The sequence below is a fragment of the Hoplias malabaricus genome, chromosome 4, assembly GCF_029633855.1.
Source record: "Hoplias malabaricus isolate fHopMal1 chromosome 4, fHopMal1.hap1, whole genome shotgun sequence".
NCBI classification, from domain to species: Eukaryota; Metazoa; Chordata; class Actinopteri; order Characiformes; family Erythrinidae; genus Hoplias; species Hoplias malabaricus.
The window spans coordinates 10,368,218-10,387,431 of NC_089803.1; the positions used below are offsets into that span (position 1 = coordinate 10,368,218).

A 19,214-nucleotide genomic window follows, 5' to 3' on the forward strand; every position below is an offset into this window, starting at 1 on the left:
CCTTATCTGGTGGTTTCCCAGAGAGGGATTAAGTGATGGATATTTAAACCCATAAACATTTCTTCACACTCACACATCTCTTAAACCAAAATGGTTCTTTATGGAACCAAATGTGGTTCTTCTATGGCATCTGTTATGCTGCGCTGTAAGTTTTCTCTCTTTCTTTCTTTCTTTCTTTCTTCTCTCTCTCTCTCTCTCTCTCTCTCTCTCTCTCTCTCTCTCTCTCTCTCTCTCTCTCAAATTATAGGTTCTGCAATCTGTTCCAGTCCGTGTGTTTGTTCACCCGTCTAGAGTTCATTCCTGATTCCAGTTCGTGTATTTGTTCATCGTCCTGAGTCCTGTCCACCATCCAGTCCATGTGTTGTGTCTGTCACCGTTTCATCTACGTCATCTCAGCGGGAATCATAAATACGTCTGTGTGTACGCCGTTATACAGCTTTGTTTTGTGCTCTGTGATTTGTGTTGTGTAGATTGAATTCTGTGTGTTTGCCTGGTTCTGACTTTGCTACATTCCTATTTCGACCACGAGTTTGTTTTTGCCCCTTTTGAATACTGACGTTAAATTTGTTGTTAAGTATCGTAAACACTGTGTATATTTCACCAGAGTAGGGTTGGCTGCCGTTTGTTTTGTGAGTGGGTTTTGTGTGTGGCTTTGTGTATAGATCAGTGGCGACTGCTCTAAGACTGCAAGGGAAGCTCAGCTTCCCCTAAAATGTCAAAAATAAGTGATCAAATATATACTGTTGTGTGTACATATCATTGAATAAATATGCACTACAACGCGCTCAACTTTTGTTCAGAATCAGCTTCTTATCACTGGTAAAGACGCTGCTTTCCTCTCAATCATTCCCGCAGCTTCACAGTGCTTTAAACAGTGAGGACGCTGAGCGTCCACAGAGTTCAATGGAGAAGCAGTGAAGTGCAGCGAAACGAGACGAGTGATTGGATAAATGCTGGGCTTTGTCCCACCCATCGGACGCTCAGCGTCTCTGGGGGCCAGTGGGCTGGCCTCGGCTGGCCCAGACGCTCAGCTTCTGCATGATGATTGGATGATCTGTCTGAGGCTGAATGCCTTTTTGATTGACAGTGAAATGAGCGAATCAGCGATCCTTTGGTGTAAAGATCCGTGGGAGCGTTACATTTTCATTCTGTTCTGAGTTGAACCAGACTTTCTTAAACCTCTTAGTGGCATTTTCTTTGTTAAAAACGACTAGCGACAAATCAAGCTTCTATTTCTGGTGGGTTTTTTGTAGCTGCTTGTGTTTGGAGACAGACTTCTATCACTCTTTCTGACTTCTATCACAGTTTCTGTCCAGCGGGTGCTGCTGAGCCCCTCCACCGTCACAAAGCACTCACAGGCGGACACACTTCACATGGGCCAAGGCCGTTTAAGCAGCCTAGCTCTGCTGGCCATTGAGAGGACACTAGTCCAGTCCCTGGAAAAGACGCCTTGTTGGTACGACAGGGTCACAGATCATTTTCTTGAAAAGGAACGGAGGGTAGAATTTACGTATAAATAAACCAACACATTTTATGATGTAGGCCGAAATTGAGCTTCCCTCCTCCTTAAAAGACCAGCATCCGCCACTGGTATAGACAGGGAGTATGGTAATGTATTGTCTTTTGTTTCACATAGGTAAGTTAGAGCTGTTTGTGGGTCAGTTAGGAGGGGTGTTTGTTTGTTGTTTTTGTCGGCTTAAGGCCATCCTGAAGTTCACTGGTGTTGAGCTCATTGTAAATATACATCTACAATATATATATATTCTATTCATTATACATTCTGTGGTTCCGTATGTGTCCTTTTTGTGTCACCATTTACATCTCTGTTACAGTTATTCATTTCTCATACATTAATTCAACACATACCTCATTCTGTAACGGCTCAGCCCTAAACTGGGTTGTAACACATCACTCAAAGAACCCTTTGTAACACCTTTATTTTAAACATGTATATTAACAAAAGAGGGCGGCACGGTGGCATAGCGGGTAGTGTCGCAGTCACACAGCTCCTAGAGGTTGTGGGTTTGATTCCCGCCCCGGGTGACGGTCTGTGAGGAGTGTGGTGTGTTCTCCCCGTGTCTGTGTGGGTTTCCTCCTGGCGCTCCGGTTTCCTCCCACAGTCCAAAAACACATGGTGGATTGGTGAATCAAAAGTGTCAGTGTGTGTGCGTTGGCCTGTGAAGGACTGGTGCCCCCCTCCAGGGTGTGTTCCTGCCTTGCGCCCAATGATTCCAGGTAGGCCAAGCAAGACATAAAATATCTTGGGTTCCTGCTCTATGCAATGATGTAAATGTAAGAAAAGCTGCATTTTTGTTTGTTTTATAAGTGGTTACAGACAATAATGTGAATTAATGCTTTGTTTTGTTTTGCATTTTCCATATTGACACAATACTGTTTTCTGATATAATGGATGTAGACAGAGCACATGGAGATTTCACTTCTGCATTTGCTAAGCTCACACATAATTGCTTCATGATTATCAACACATCACTTGTTAATTACTAGCTTTCCCCAGTAGCATTATATAGACTAGCATGGTATACAATCTCCCAGCCCTGGTGCTGGAGCGCCCCTGCTCCAACACATCTAATCTCATTAATTACAAAAAGAAACTAGACTCTCAACAGTTATTTTTATAGTGCAAAACACTTTACCAAAAGCACAGCTGCAATTTCTCCAACCCTGCATTTTATCAGTCCATATCAGTCCACAACAACAACCCCACCCCCCACCTCCCAAACCCACACACCCTGATTTCAACATTGCACTTCTGCATTTGCTCAGTTCACACATCATTTTTTTTATCTTAACACACTTGGAGTAGAACACTAACGGCTGACTATTTTTGATTACCTCAGCATATTTGGAGACCACTTAGTGCTGAATTTTTAACAGTAGCTCAGCGTGTTTTCAGTGAACAACTAAAAACGTGCAGAGGATTATAGTAGCTGCTGATTCTGTTTCATCAGCTCAACACGTTCAGAGGAGAACACTAACTGCTCATGTCTGTGATCTAGAAGTTATTGGCTAGAGTGACTCTGAGTGAAGGGGAGAGAGAGAGAGACAGAGACAGTATCTGTACACTGAATAGATTAAAAAAATACAACACTCTGGGGAATTTTCTGTAGATGTGTTCTGGGTAAAATTGTGATGCATTTCTATATGTATTTTTAAAATGTTTATATGTATCTTTTAATTATTTAATATTCTTGAATATGTATATATATATATATATATATATATATATATATATATATATATATATATATATAAAATTTCATATCGGTCATCAGAAGAAAAATGTTCTTGTCATGTTTTTTTCAGGCCAAAAGTGTCCAGTGAAGTATGGGTGCCCAAGTGGCCCAACAGTTGTCCTTCCCTGGACACAGATCACAGTGTTGTGAGTGCTGTCCTTGTCTTACATCTTCATGAATTAATTTCTTGTACTTTGTACCTTGGCACTTTATTGTTCTGTGTTTGATACTTGCTCTTTGTGGGTGTGGAGATAAGAGTTTATGTGCGCTGTTGAGAATTTATAGTTCTGCAGCAAATTGACACACAGCCAAAAAAAAAAAAAAACAGGTTTCTACAGAAATGAATTCCCGATCAGTTCATGTTCCTGAACCATTAGTGTCAAGGATACAGCTTATAGTCAGACAAGTTTAGACCTGTTCTCAAAGTGAAACTTGTTCCTTTGCTTTGAGATATTAAAAGACATTCAGGAGTTTGTGGAGTAATAATTAACCGTTCTGTTACAATACGAAGCTCAGGAAAGGAGCCTGGGTCCGTGGATATGGTTACACACATCACAGAGAAATTAGATAAGGATTAGCCATTCAGACCAACACCCCCCTCCCCCGTCTCTACACTCATTGTCCATTGTCCACAGTCCTGACCATGCTGGAGCACTTTGCAATTTAAAAATTACCGCCTGTAACCCATCTGTTGATAAGTGACACACACTCACACTCTCACACCTAGGGACACTTTTGAGTCACCAATCCACCTACCAATGTGTATTTGGACTGTGGGAGGAAACCCACGCGGACACAGGGAGAACACACCACACTCCTCACAGACAGTCACCCGGAGGAAACCCACGCTGACACAGGGAGAACACACCACACTCCTCACAGACAGTCACCCGGAGGAAACCCACACAGACACAGGGAGAACACACCACTCCTCACAGACACTCACCAGGAGGAAACCCATGCAGACACAGAGAGAACGCACCACACTCCTCACAGACACTCACCCGGAGGAAACCCACGCAGACACAGAGAGAACACACCACACTCCTCACAGACAGTCACCCGGAGGAAACCCACACAGACACAGGGAGAACACACCACACTCCTCACAGACAGTCACCCGGAGGAAACCCACACAGACACAGGGAGAACACACCACACTCCTTACAGAGTCACCCGGAGGAAACCCACACAGACACAGGGAGAACACACCACACTCCTCACAGACAGTCACCCGGAGGAAACCCACGCAGACACAGAGAGAACACACCACACTCCTCACAGACAGTCACCCAGAGGAAACCCACACAGACACAGGGAGAACACACCACACTCCTAACAGACAGTCACCCGGAGGAAACCCACACAGACACAGGGAGAACACACCACACTCCTCACAGACAGTCACCCGGAGGAAACCCACACAGACACAGGGAGAACACACCACACTCCTCACAGACAGTCACCCGGAGGAAACCCACGCAGACACAGGGAGAACACACCACACTCCTCACAGATAGTCACCCGGAACGGGACTCGAACCCACAACCTCCAGGTCCCTGGAGCTGTGTGATTGAGACACTACATGCTGCACCACCCTTGTGTTCATTCATTCATCATCTGTAAGCGCTTATCCCGTTCAGGGATACCTGGAATCACGGGGTGCAAACCGGGAACACACCGTTTATTATAATGAATATTAATTAAACTTCTTAATAACTATGAAAAAACTAATAATTTTAAACCATTCGTACAGCTTTATTTGGGTAGCCTTGGTGTAAAAATGCTGCCACAAACACAGAGAAACTTTACTACCATCCCAGAGCAGGTAGATCAGAAACTCTTAGCTTCCCTGTTCCTGATGCATGATTTTTATATACCTGTTCACTTCAGGAAACGTTTGTACAGAACTACATCCCAAATCTAGTGTTTAAAAAGATTAATTAGGGGGAAAAAAATCCTCAACACCAGAATGTATTCTGAAAAAGAACATTTTCATTGAAGCAGAGTGTTTATATAAAGCCAGAAACAATGACATCATACGTAGAGATCCACTATCACACAATGTTCACAGACCAACACACAGTAAAGATTCACACTGACACACTGCAGATAAATCAGACACAAATTCAGCAGATACAGCCAAGCGTGAGCTGTAACCTGCTTAACAGGACCTTCTAAATTCTTCAAATTCTTCAATGATTCAGATTCTGTAACTTTTTTTAAGTTTTCATTTGAAAAACAAACCTCAGAAAACATGGGCGTGGACCAGGAAGAGAGTCTTATATAAAACAGGCAAGACATAACACGTCATATTTCTGCAGGGCACTTCATAAACAAAGGCATCTCAGTATTCTTTACATTCATTTAAATAAACACGGCGTTATAAGCAAATTAAAATAGAAACAGAACACTGAACATACAAATTAAAATGTGATTTACAGAGGATCAGTTTCACACTAAGAGCTGAAAACACAAAAAGCTCCCACAGCAAATACACCACTATCCTCTGAAACTCTATTAAAGAAAAAGATTCTTTAAGACGACAGAGTTACAATTTAAGGGGGTCATTAATGTCCTGGAAAACTTGGCTACAAACAGTTTTTCATGGCTTTAATTGTTGTCTTCTGAAGAGACAAAGTATATTCACAATCAGAGAGGGGCTTTTCAACTGAAAATTACACCTGATGAAACCATTTCTCGTCCATTTTATTCCATCATTCGTTGTCTGTAACCCTTATCCAGTTCAAGCTCGTGGTGGGTCCGGAGTCTACCCGGAATCACTGGGCGCAAGGCAGGCACACACCCTGGAGGGGGCACCAGTCCTTTCATTTTATTTAGTTGAATACTAATAATTAAAAATAAACAAATAATAGTAATGACCCTATTTATGTCCCAGGGTCAGGTATAAATTTTGGTAATTTCTGACCTAGAGGTGAGAGGCAGAGAGGTGTGTATTATTACAGTTTGCTGAACAAGACGTGTTTACTGAGCTCACTAAAGTCTGGATCAAAAATTTAAAGCTGGGTTTTACTGAGCTTTTCACTCAGAAGATGAATGCAGCTCAGCTTCCAACAGCAGTGTTTTTACTGCGGCGAGACCTTTATCTCGAATTACAGGTGACAGCCCTACTGCAAAAAAATTCTTTCACTTTGTGAGTGAAGGGTGAAGTTGATCAGAGAAACATAAATACACCCTCAAACAATTAAACAGTCAATTAATTACTTGTAAAATTGTGTAATATTCATTTTCTGAAAAAAAAAAAAAAAAAAACTCCTGTGTAATTGTTCAGTCCAAATTTCCCATTAATTCCAACATTTAAACTTGGTTTTAAGAATAGTTTAAATATCTGAAATCTCTTAAAAAGTTGAAGGTTTTTTTTTGTCCAAATTAACTTAATAAACCACATGACTATTATTTTATCTATACTTTTATTGAAGCTGATATAAAAATCAAGTCCCATAAAGTATAACTCAAATGTGTTAACCTGTGTTTTAATCCCACAATGAACACCCCTCATATAGGGGCGGCCATGTTAAAAAACTAAGTTTAACTAAGTGTAACAGCTGTTTGATGATGTGAAGAAGAATCACTGGAGAAAATGACTGACTGAAAATGACTGAACTTTTTTTCCAGTTAATAACATCTTATAATATCTACACATTCATGAAGACGAAAATCAGATTGGGATTGTGGGTAATAAAATCCAGGACGGCTGAGGGCAGAGGCAGAAATTGCTAAACTAGTGCACCTGGTCGTTGAGGTTATTCAAACGGACAATGAAAGGAGAACTGTAGAGTATGTGACATGTTTTTTTTTTTTTTTTTTTTTTTACAGTGTATCGTCGAGGATGACTCATCACTGTGTTACTTCATTTTGAAACAAAGCTCAAGGTCCCTCCAAAGAAAGATTGTGCTGAAGTATTTTTGTTACTATGTCTAATCTAGGTCTGAAAAATATGATTTAAATAGTTCACTTGAACATACTCAATAAAATAGTTCAAGTGTCTGTTCAACAAAACACTTTTTTAATGTTCATTAAACTATGAAAACTGGTAATGACCCAGATGTGTCTACACAGACTAACAGAGCGCAAACCAGTGGCAAAAATCCATTTGCTTATTCATTGAATATGAGTTCTGAAAAACAAAGGAACAAAAAATTAAATTAAATTGAAATAAATAAATAAATAATTCTTCTATAAAAATTGATTGCTACTGTTTGGTTTGAAAAAGTATTCATTTCATGATTTTGTTAAAAAATATATATATATGTCGTAGACATAATATAATTAAGATGTAGAACTTTGGACTGAACTAAGTTGAGAGTTTTATTTAAAAAGACATGCAGCTCCCCTGAACTGACTCCTCATGGTGTCACTCCATTATAACTCCAGGATCAAGATCGATATTCCCAAAGGAGGACAGTAGAAGGGGATTGTGGGTATTGTAGTCCAGGAAGGCTGAGTTTTTGTAAGATTCCACCGGGTCACTGTGGTTAAAGCTATGGCTAACGCTGTGGTTTGTGGGACTTTCTGAGATGGGGGCAGTGAGTAGAGAGAGCTCCAGCTGGTCGATGGTGCTGGTCTGGTAGTTTATAGCATCCTCAGACGAGGCCATAGCGACCGTTGCCATGGGCTCAGGATGTGTTGTTGAGTCAGTGGAGAGGGAGCGTCGGAGCTTGGCTCTCGCGTTCTGAAACCACACCTTGCCAGAGAGAAAGAAAAGGAGGGAAAGTTACAAAGAGAAGATTAGCCATTAAACTGGGATCAGTTCAGTTCATTAAGTCACACAGTCACAGCTTCACTGTTCCATTTTTACATTTTCTGCAGCATATTAAGCTGAAGTCCAGGACGATATCTGTCCATGTTTATTTTTATCTACATTATTTGAACACAGTTCTTTGTCTTGTTTCAGAAGTTAATGAAGACCTGACTAATAAACGACACATCGGGATAACTTGGGATTGATTGTTTTTCCTCTAATGAAGCTTAGATTGATCTAGTAATTGTTTTCCAGCTTATAAATATATTGCACAGCTGTGTGCAGGAGTTCAGACATTCATTCATTCATTGTCTGTAACCCTTCTCCAGTTCAGGGTCACGGTGGGTCTGGAGCCTACCCAGAATCACAGGGTGTATGGCGGGGGAGTTCAGACATCTCAAGTCAAATTACATGAAAGATAATGAGTTAATATATCCACTGAAGGAATCACACTTTAATAATCTGCCAAAATCTTGCCCACAACCACATTTCTTCTTTGAGAATCTGAAATGTAAAAAAGGAGATTTTGGCACTTGAACACAAGAAGACAGAGCTCGGTTTACATTCTGAAAACCCTCTGGAGGTTTTCTGTGTTTCCTCATTGGTGGAATAGCACACCTTTCTGACATAGGAAGTGAAACGTTTCCTGGTGTATCAAAGTTTACAGAGTGAAAGACTCCAGTTTATAATTAGAATTCATTAACCTCAATGGCTAAGGCATGGTTGTATTTTTTTTTAAATAAAACCAACCCCATTTCTTTAAAAGTTGGGACATTTCATAATGTGCGATTAAAACAAGGACCTGTGATGTGTTAATTCTTTTAAACTTTTGATTAATGACAAAAGCACAAAGAAAAGAAAACATTTTCAATGTTTTCACCAAACAATTTTTGTTTGGTAATTTATTTATTTATTTTTTAATATAAACACATTTCTCAATGCAAGACAGAAAAGGGTTTATTTATTTGAAGATTCAGAACATAAAGAGAAGTCTGAGTAGGGCAAGGTCATATACCTATTTTGAATGTGGATGTCTTTTAAGCCTTCCGACCACAGCAGTCAAACTGTCGTGCAAATGTGACACGTGTAGGCACATGGGTTTGGGAGTGAGTCAGAAAACCATCGTCTGCTGCTGCATCAAGGAATGCAACTGAAAACACTCTCTTACAAAGCCATGCATGTGTATAAACATGGCAGATTTCTCTGAGCTCCTCTCAGATGGTCCAATAAACAGTGAAAACTTTGTTTCCACATTTTAACTTGTTTTCTTGAGAGTTCACGAGTATAAATATATTAAAAAGGGTTCGTCCAGGAAAAAATGCAAACGACAAAATCTCTCATGGTTTCGGTAGTGCCTCAGTGCACACCTGCTACTATCAAAGTGATGTCCTTTGTCTGTATATTCATGGTTATAACTACAAGAAAAGGCAGGCATCATATTCTAAATTTGTTTATCTCTTTAGACATTGAAAAACATTTATTTACTTCATTAATTTATATATTGTTCAAATTATATATTAGTTCAATAAATTAATTCATTCATTCAGTGTCTGTAACCCTTATCCAGTTCAGGTTGGTGGGGGGTCCAGAGCCTACCTGGAATCACTGGACAAAAGAGAACACACCACACTGGCAGTCACCCGGAGCGGGACTCGAACCCACAACCTCCAGGTCCCTGGAGCTGTGTGACTGTGACACTAACTACTGCGCCACTGTGCCGCCCTACTTTAATAAAGCTACAGGAAATTAATGCATAAGAGATTCTTGTTTTTCCTGCACTTTACAAAATGTCCCAATTGTTCTGAAGAAGGATCTTTAGACATAGTACCTTAAACTTCAGGAGTTTTAGGACTCCTTTTAGGAGTAAGTTTTAATTCACTTTCACTGTTTTACAGTCTACAGAGGCAGGTGGGTGTGGTTCAATATAAAGTCTCAATGCTAAAAGCACATTAGGAGCATGTTACTTTGTAACTTATAAAATGTCTAGATAATTTGTATTTATTTACACTTAGAAACATGACATGTTACTTATGTTAAGATAAAACTGCTTTGTTGCACTCGATTGGTGCAGGTGGGTGCATTTAATAAAAGACCTGTAAAGCTGAAACCACATTAAAGCGTGTTACTTGTAGGACTCTCTTGGGAAGGCCGGTGTGGCTCGACAGACTGATCCAGTCCTTTCCGTCTGGATTGTGTTTCTGAGCGAAATAAGCCTCCAGGGCCCTGAGCTGTTCTCTCCGAAAACAGGTCCTCATCCGCTTCGTACGCCTCTGTGCCCCGCCCCCCTGGGCCCTCTCATCCAGTCGAGGCTCAGGGCTGCTCCCCAGCTCCTCCCCCTCTCCTGTGAAAGGAGGAAACCATGGTAACCAGGACACCTGAGAAGACTGAACAGAATTCCATATAATTACCAACTTACACAATGTCTCTCTGATTTTAAATCATCACATGATGGGCATTGTTTCTATTTATTTTTTTAACCATTGAACCTAAGGCTTATGTATTTGTTGATATGCTCAATGAAACATAAAAAAAACAATTGCAGTAAAACCTGTTTTGTTCATGTTTCCCATGGCTGTGGCGGTGGCTATGTAGAGGGAAACTGTGTATTAAAATTGGATCATTTTAATTTACATTAATGAACATAAGGGATATATTTCCACACTTTACACACTGTACTTTAAAAGAACAGATAATAATCTAAAATTGCAACCTTAGTTTTAGCTGAAATGTCTTATAGATATATGACCTCTTAATTAGTAACTATTGCAATTTATTTAGTTTATCTTATGAATCATTCAATATCCACTTAATGACACTGCGACTGGAATATACATTCAGTACTGCAAACTGTTAACTCATCTTCTTATCATTTTCCTTCATTGTCTGTAACCCTTATAAAATTGACGGTCACGGTGGGTCCAGAGCCTACACAGAATCACTGGGCACAAGGCAGGAACACACCCTGGAGGGGGCGCCAGTCCTTCACAGGGTGGCACACACTCACATCTATGGACACTTTTGAGTCTCCAATCCACCTACCAACGTGTATTTTTGGACCATGGGAGGAAACAGGAGCACCCGGAGGAAACCCACGCAGACACAGAGAACACACCACACTCCTCACAGACAGTCACCCGGAGGAAACCCACGCAGACACAGAGAGAACACACCACACTCCTCACAGACAGTCACTCGGACTCGAAGCCGCAACCTCCAGGTCCCAGGAGCTGTGTTACTCCACCACTGTGCTGCCCACTATGAATAACAGCATCAGCAAATGAAATGATTAAATAACTAGAATTCATTAACTAGTACAGATATTATTTAATAATTAGTACAGAATATTGACAGTCCTATGAATAATAATAAAATAAATACTAAATGAATATATTTCTGGAAACAAATTTCAAGTTCAAGAACCTAGGCTTGCTCCCAGATACAAACCCTTAGAATTTACAAAACTGACTACATTTATATGTCTTTAAAACGGTTGTATAATAAAGACTACTAACACTTGCCCAAGGCTCCTGAGATTGTGCGGTGTGATTCCTGGTGTGGACAATGTGCATAAACATGGTTCACTTGAACTGGTTTTACTCAAAACAGATAAATATTTTGGATACAACAAAGCAAAGCAAAAGCATAGTTTACACAAAAAACTCTTTTACCTCAATTAACCTCAAAATAAAACAAAGGCCACTTTCTCAAACAGGGATTAATCCGAGTCTTTGATGACATTGATTCTGAAAATAACTAATCTACTTAAAGTATAGTCCATAAATTCCCTTGAACTCTGCCTGGGAAACTGGCTCACAATCAACTTCTGTATTTCACGTTTTATACAGTGTCCTCTAACTATAGCTAATTATGAATAATGACACAAGAATTAACAAGCTGTGAATTAACAAGATGTCATATGATCTAATGATCTAAGAAATTGATAAGAATGCCTTTTTCTGCTGGTGGTTTCCTGGGGGAATTTAACCAGGAATGTCTGATATGACCAGTATGTCTGATATGACTATAAACTATAAACTAAACTATAAACTATTGATTAAGAACTTACAGTTTTTTCTCAACAACTAAGACACTAAACCCTGTTGTGAACCAAATGCTCAGCGCCCTGAAGCCGTTTATTGAAATGGTCACCAGGCAGAACCTGGAGCACTTGTCACCTAGTTAGACACAACTTGCAAACACATTTTCACCCACTACAACACATTATGCACTGTGATGCACTTGGGTTGCATAATGGTAAGCACAGGTAGCAAAAGTGTCTCAGTTTAAACACAGCAACTCAAAACTGATCACACATGTGGCTAATGATGTGAGGAAACCAATATAAGCCAGTACAAGGAGCCCTGGTTGTTGAAGTTTCACTCTGGATAGAAACAGTCAGAGAGGCAGTGGAAGAGGAGGCATGAGACAAAGAACAATTATTTAAGATGAACTACGGGCAACTGTCATAGACGATGTTCTTGTCCACGGTTTGAGAATGAGGGAAGCAGGAGTTCAGCCCAACCTAAGAAGATTCACTGTGTCCACCATAGGCCAACGCTTAATACGTATATGTTTACAGCATGTCTCAACACAGTTCTGTTAAAATTTGTTTCATTACATGAATTTTCCAATATATTTTTAGGCCTAGTGCTCCATGTATTTTTTTGTAACTGCAAGTTCTTTTTGTAGAATCACAACACTGCAACATTGTGGGGGTGGGGGTTGACATTATTGACATGGTCCATCAGAACAATGTAATCAAACTGCTTGAAATACAGCAGAAAGTCATTGAAGACCATGTGCATTTTGAAGGCATCAACAGCGTCAGCCTTTCTACCATTGATCGTGAGAGGGCTTAAGAAGCAAAGATTCCAGTTTGTACAGGTAGGTGTTCAATACCGCAGTCTACTCCACAGCATAAGTCTGTTTCTGTACCACTTACAAATCTACATGTATATTTCCATTGAAAGTGTTTCAGCTGGATTCCTTAGAACGACCATATGAATATATTTATATGGATGAAGCTGGGTTCAAAAGGAGGAGGAGAGGCCGGAACATGATTGGCTAATGAGCCATTGTCACATTATGTGCTGCCATCTGCAATCACGGGGTTCTCCACCATCATGCCACATTGGGGCCATAAAACACTCAACGTATCCTGACAATTGTAAGTGATCTTCGAACAGACGGGGCATCCTGTCTATGTCATTGTGTGGGGCATTGTGAGTTTTCACCATGCCATCCAGGTTAGACAGTGGTTCACTATCAACCAAGAATTGCTACATCAGAGAAAATTTCTTGCAGGCTATGGAACAGGCCTGTAATGACATCCCAAGCATGTGGATGCATGCCAAGCGTGGCATACCGGTTATTTCCTGGCCTGGGTTTATAAATGAAGTCCTGTGGCCTGACCCAGCATGTCAACATAATGCTGTAGAGTAGATACTGTATACACTTTTGTTGTTATATATATATATATACACACACACACAATGTACAATGAAACTGAAACACCTGGTTTTAGACCAAAATTATTTATTGGTATGGTGTAGGGCCTCCTTTTGCTGCCAATACAGCATCAATTCGTCTTGGGAATGACATATACAAGTCCTGCACAGTGGTCAGAGGGATTTTAAGCCATTCTTCTTGCAGGATAGTGGCCAGGTCTCTACGTGATGCTGGTGGAGGAAAACGTTTCCTGACTCGCTCCTCCAAAACACCCCAAAGTGGCTCAATAATATTTAGATCTGGTGACTGTGCAGGCCATGGGAGATGTTCAACTTCACTTTCATGTTCATCAAACCAGTCTTTCACCAGTCTTGCTGTGTGTATTGGTGCATTGTCGTCCTGATACACGGCACCGCCTTCAGGACACAATGTTTGAACCATTGGATGCACATGCTCTTACTGGTGCAATGTGCAGTTAATGAAGATTGGCCACCAGGCTGCTCCAATTTAGCCATGAAACCTCCCACACTACAATGACAGGTGTTTCAGTTTCATTGTCTAACCCCTGTATATTCTTTAAAGTAAATTTATAGTGGATACTTTAGTATAGTATAGTACCTTTACCATTGATATACTTGTATATTTAAAGTACTTATATGTTTGATATTTTTGAATATTTGAGTACTATTACATTTAATACTTCAGTATATTTCCAATTATTACCTTAGTACGTTAATATCACTACTGCTATTGATACTTCAGCACAATCTTTCTAGTATTATATATAAAGATTTTAACATTTGATCATTTAATTACTTTAATTTTTGATATTTGAAGCACCTTTAAAGAACATTTAATAATGATATTTTTATACATTTATAGTAAGCATATTTACATAACAGTATATTTATAATTTATTTAAAGTACTTTTAACTCTACTAGTATTTTTGAACATTTTTGTACATTTACTTTTTATATTTTAGCACAATTAAATGTTGACTTTTGATGCTGTACTATGTTTATTGTACATTTACATTACTGTTGCTGTTGATGCTTAGTACAAAAACAGGGTCAAAATACTTTTTTTTTGCTTTAATTCAAATAAATAAATAATTCTGTTGCTATCCGAGTAAAGAAATTACCCCCAGTGTTAATACGGTTTGTGGGTCGGGGACCAGATGAATGTAAACAATTATTGAACAAGTGGCGGGAAGAATGTGAATAATATTAAAAAATGCTATGATGATGTTAACTGACCGTTTGAGTTGTAGATTTGGAGGTCACAGCTGTAATGCGATTGACAGTAAAGATTACGGCCTTCGACACAGTACAGGCTTCCTGGAAGTAGAGTGACATCACATTCCTGAGGAGTATACACACACAGAGAGAGAGAGAGAGAGAGAGAGAGAGGACATATACATTGATTTGGTGACTTGTATAAAATATGTGGTCTACATCTTTGGGATACATTGTATATGTACAAACACTTGGACAAATAACACATGCCTTCAGCTAAATGTATGGAAAGATTACAAATTGTATCACACTATTTATTTATTTATTGAGTTTAATTTCCTGAAAATAAAATCTAATGTAAAACCCAAGTTTGCGCAGTGTTACGCTGTCTCCACTTGGCGTCTAGGACTTGGACTATTCCTTTGTTGGTACTAAGACTTCTCCTTGTTCTTGTTCTTGTCGATGGTCCTTAAGTGATTACTGATTACTGAGAACAGATTTGGCCTCTTTGCTGGTGCCTACTTCTGAGTGTACCTCAGGCTTCTTTATTGTTATTTTTTAAAATTGCCACAGGTGTTTGCAAGCTACTCTTTGTAGGCACCTTGCCATACTGTCTTTAGCTTTACACTCAATCCAGGTTTGTTTACTCTTCGGTGTGTTTCATGCTTTAAACAAACTGGAGTTACATATTAGACGTACAGACGTTAAATTTCAATAATTAACTAGAAAACTGCATTTTATTTCGCACAGCTCAATCAGTTCATAAGTTTCTATGTGTCTTGAAATGGTTGCTAAAATAGTTGTGAGCTGCTGTGGTTATTTTGCATAGCAAATGTTTTGCTATAATATTCCAGGTGGTTGTTAGGAGGTTTCTAAGTTTCTAGAGTGTTGCTAGAGTATTTTTGCTCGTTGCTGGGAGGGGTGTACTGACCAGTTGCTTAAGTATATTTGTTGGTTGAGATGTTGCCAGTTGCCTGTGTTATACATGATGGTTGCTAATCAGATGCTTTGGTATCTCAGGTGGTGTTGCTAATATGAACACTTTGAGGTGTATTCTACTCCATTCTACTCTCTTTAATAATGAAATCATTAATCACAGACCTGGCAGGAAAAGCACTGTGGATGAAAGGTCAAGTCCCCGGACCTCATGACCAGAGCAGAGGATGGGATTGGCTGAGAGCAGCGAGCACATTGTCCGACACCAAAAAGCCTGAGAAAAAGCAAACATGAAAATAAATGAGCTGATTCAGCATGTGATCAAATATTTGTGTACTACTAAATTCAGCTACTTTAAAAGGCAACAATTGTAGACACAGACATTGTCACAGTCTAGGTAATCTCAGTAATAATGCACCAACCACTAAAAAGAAGCAACTGAACACGAGCCTTATATAACCATACCTTAGTGCTAAGTGTGCAGTGTTGCAAACAGTGGAGAAAATTAGCCAACCTGCCTCTTCAATCCCAGAAACTCACACAGATGAAGCATTTTACTGTGTTATTTCCTTTTATTTCTTTAAATAGTCCTCTGGACTTTCTTATGCTCCATGTGGAAACGCACCAAACGCTTTCATATTAGTTTTGTGAATCGGAACCCAATTTGCCCTGTGTTGGTGGAAAATGGTTTTGACAGGAAACAACACTCAGTAGAACCACTGAGATGAACAAAGTTGGGAAAGAAGACTCTGAAAAGCGCTGATTGTATGAGCAACTCGTGGCAGAGAGAGCAGCCATGACCCAATGGTCAGAGGAGCCAGCATGGTACTAGGTCATCAGTTTGATCCCATTGACATGCAGAAATATCCATGGCTTGCTCCCTGTGCGCGAGGATGGCTGTCTGTGTGTAGGCTCACTACCGCTAATCACTTTTGTGCCACAGATGGGTTAAATGCAGAGGTCACATTTAATGGTACAATGGCCATAACTTTTCTCTTTCACTTTTCTGCACAAGTCTTTTTAAAGCTAAAAAGAGTTGGGGAGGTTCACCTGCAGTAGTCGAGTTGGCAGTAGATCTTTCCCTCTCTGCAGTAGAGAGAAGACTGGGTCTGCAGCTCACACTGACACTGACTGCAACGTAAACAGGAGCCGTGCCACGACTGACCAGCAGCAACCAACACAAAACGGTCATTAACTTGCTCTCCACAGCCTCCACACACCACAGGACCTGCTAACAGGGACGGCTGAGAGGAGAACAAGAGAGACAAGGGGTTATTTAAGTCACACAGACGGAAAAATGTCAGACAAGAGTGGTGTTTGAAGTTAGCTGCTTTAGAAAAGGCTTAGTCTTTTATAAGCACACATCCAAGCTCAACACTTGGAAAAAATAAAAGCAACAGGGATTCAATTACAGAAGCAGGTGAAGTGCAGTGTGTTGTGGCAGGGATTTTATGTGTTTTCAAGCTGAGATATGATAAACAGAAGAAACTGGATCAGTTTGTTTTCAGCCTCTTTTCAATAAGTATTAATTCATGGTTTGAATTACCACAGAAACTCATTTGTAACCTGAGCTGTTTAGTTTTGTAGAACTTTCTGTATATATTTTTTACTTATTTACAGACACTGGGGCTTCATAAACGCATTAGACCAATTTCAAGTGCACAAACAGACTGTAGAGCAGAAATGTTGAGGAAACGTCTTCTGAATAAAATCGTATCCTATGCCTTTAAGTGTTCTTAAAATATAGGATGATGGAAAACAAAGTTGAGGGTGCTCTTGTCCCAACATTTCTGGATTGTTTGGCAAACTATAAATGTCAATTAAATGTTGATTTAAATAAAAATATAATCAAAAAACATTGATTAAAAAAAATCAGTGGCACGGTGGAGCAGCAGGTAGTGTCGCAGTCACACAGCTCCAGGGACCTGGAGGTTGTGGGTTTGAGTCCCGCTCCGAGTGACTGTCTGTGAGGAGTGTGGTGTGTTCTCCCTGTGTCTGCGTGGGTTTCCTCCGGGTGCTCCGGTTTCCTCCCACAGTCCAACAACACATGTTGGTAGGTGGATTGGCAACTCAAAGTGTCCATAGTTGTATGTGTGTGTGAGTGTATGTCTCCCTGTGAAGGACTGGCGCCCCCTCCAGGGTGTGTTCCCGCCTTGCACACAATGATTCCAGGTAGGCTCTGGACCCATCGCGACCCTGAACTGGATAAGGGTTACAGACAATGAATGAATGATTTAATTTTATGCAACCTTTTGACATTAAATATTAAGTAAATACAATGTTTTATGCAGTGTATTTACACATTATTTAAACAATATTTATTTATTTAAGTTTTTAAATCTTTAGAAACTATGTGTTTATTTATTTATTCTTTTTTATTGGAAAGACTGTTTGTGTTTACATTTCTTTTGTTTTTCTATTTACAGCAGTGCTTAATGACAAAGAGGACGCACGTGGCATCATATATATTTTTAATTATTATCTGCTACTCGTCAAAACGGGCACCAACTCCACTACATGTGAAACAGGATAATTAATGTCAATCAGCGTCTCCAACACTAGACTTAATTAATAAAATGCTACAGCGAACCTGAAACCCCTGCAAGACCTGGAGCCACATCACATTAACAGCACTGACAGCTTTCATCTTTGAGAGAGGGGAGAGAATGAAGCTATAATCTCATTTCAGATCTCATCACATCAACTTATTGTTTGTTCCTGGACTTTTAAGAAGAAAAAAATATGTATTGTGCTGGTGCGAGTGGATCAGACACAGCAGTGCTGCTGGAGTTTTTAAACCCCTCAGTGTCTGGACTGAGAACAGTCCACTGACCAAAAACATCCAGCCGACAGCGTCCTGTGTCACTGATGAAGGACTAGAGGACGAGCAACACACACTGTGCAGCGACAGATGAGCTACTGTCTCTGACTTTACATCTACAAGGTGGACCAACGAGGGAGGAGTGTCTCACAGAGTGGACACAGGGGTTAAAAAAATTCTCTGGATATTTATACGAGTGGAAACCAAGATAAAAGATATATTATATTTGATGTGACTGTGTGTATATTTACACTGGGTGTAGAAACCTCATCCCCACTAGAAGACGACAGGCCTTGAGCCTCAGTTACGCCCTCTCTGTGACCATGGAAACTGCTGAAGAGCAGCTCGTCCAAGGTGCTATCATCGGAAGACATCATTCTCACTCTGAAAACAAACAAACGAAAAGGTTAATTCAGAGAGCCTTTAGAAACCAGCCAGAACCATGCCTAGACATCCTCTTTCATCTGTAAACTGTCCTCATCTACAGGCCTTCATAGGTCATAAATCCAATGAGAATACAGGATTTAAAAGAGGTAGCACAATGTTCAGCATAGCACAGCGTTTAAGATGGAAACAAAACTCTCACAGAGAGACTCTGTGGTTTCTTCACAGTGGTGGTGAATGGAACCAGACGTCTAAACGTCTTCAGCACACGCCCAGCACTGACCACCAGGGACCTCTGTCAATCAAAAGAGTATGTATACCACTATCATAAGTTGACGAATATGTTTTGTGCTTTGAAATGTCCCCTTCCTAC

At 40.0% G+C, this 19,214-nt stretch overlaps 1 protein-coding gene across 1 annotated transcript; it reads right to left on the reverse strand.

The window, feature by feature from the left end:
• Positions 1 to 7,629: 7,629 nt before the first annotated feature.
• Positions 7,630 to 11,545, reverse strand: LOC136694910 (LIM/homeobox protein Lhx9-like). The gene is made up of 3 exons (XM_066668739.1): positions 11,529 to 11,545; positions 10,143 to 10,357; positions 7,630 to 7,959 (listed from the first exon to the last, which is right to left on the reverse strand). The coding sequence occupies exons 2-3, from the start codon at positions 10,269 to 10,271 to the stop codon at positions 7,630 to 7,632; spliced, it is 459 nt and encodes a 152-aa protein (XP_066524836.1). The 5' UTR covers positions 10,272 to 10,357; positions 11,529 to 11,545.
• Between the last annotated feature and the right edge of the window lie 7,669 nt (positions 11,546 to 19,214).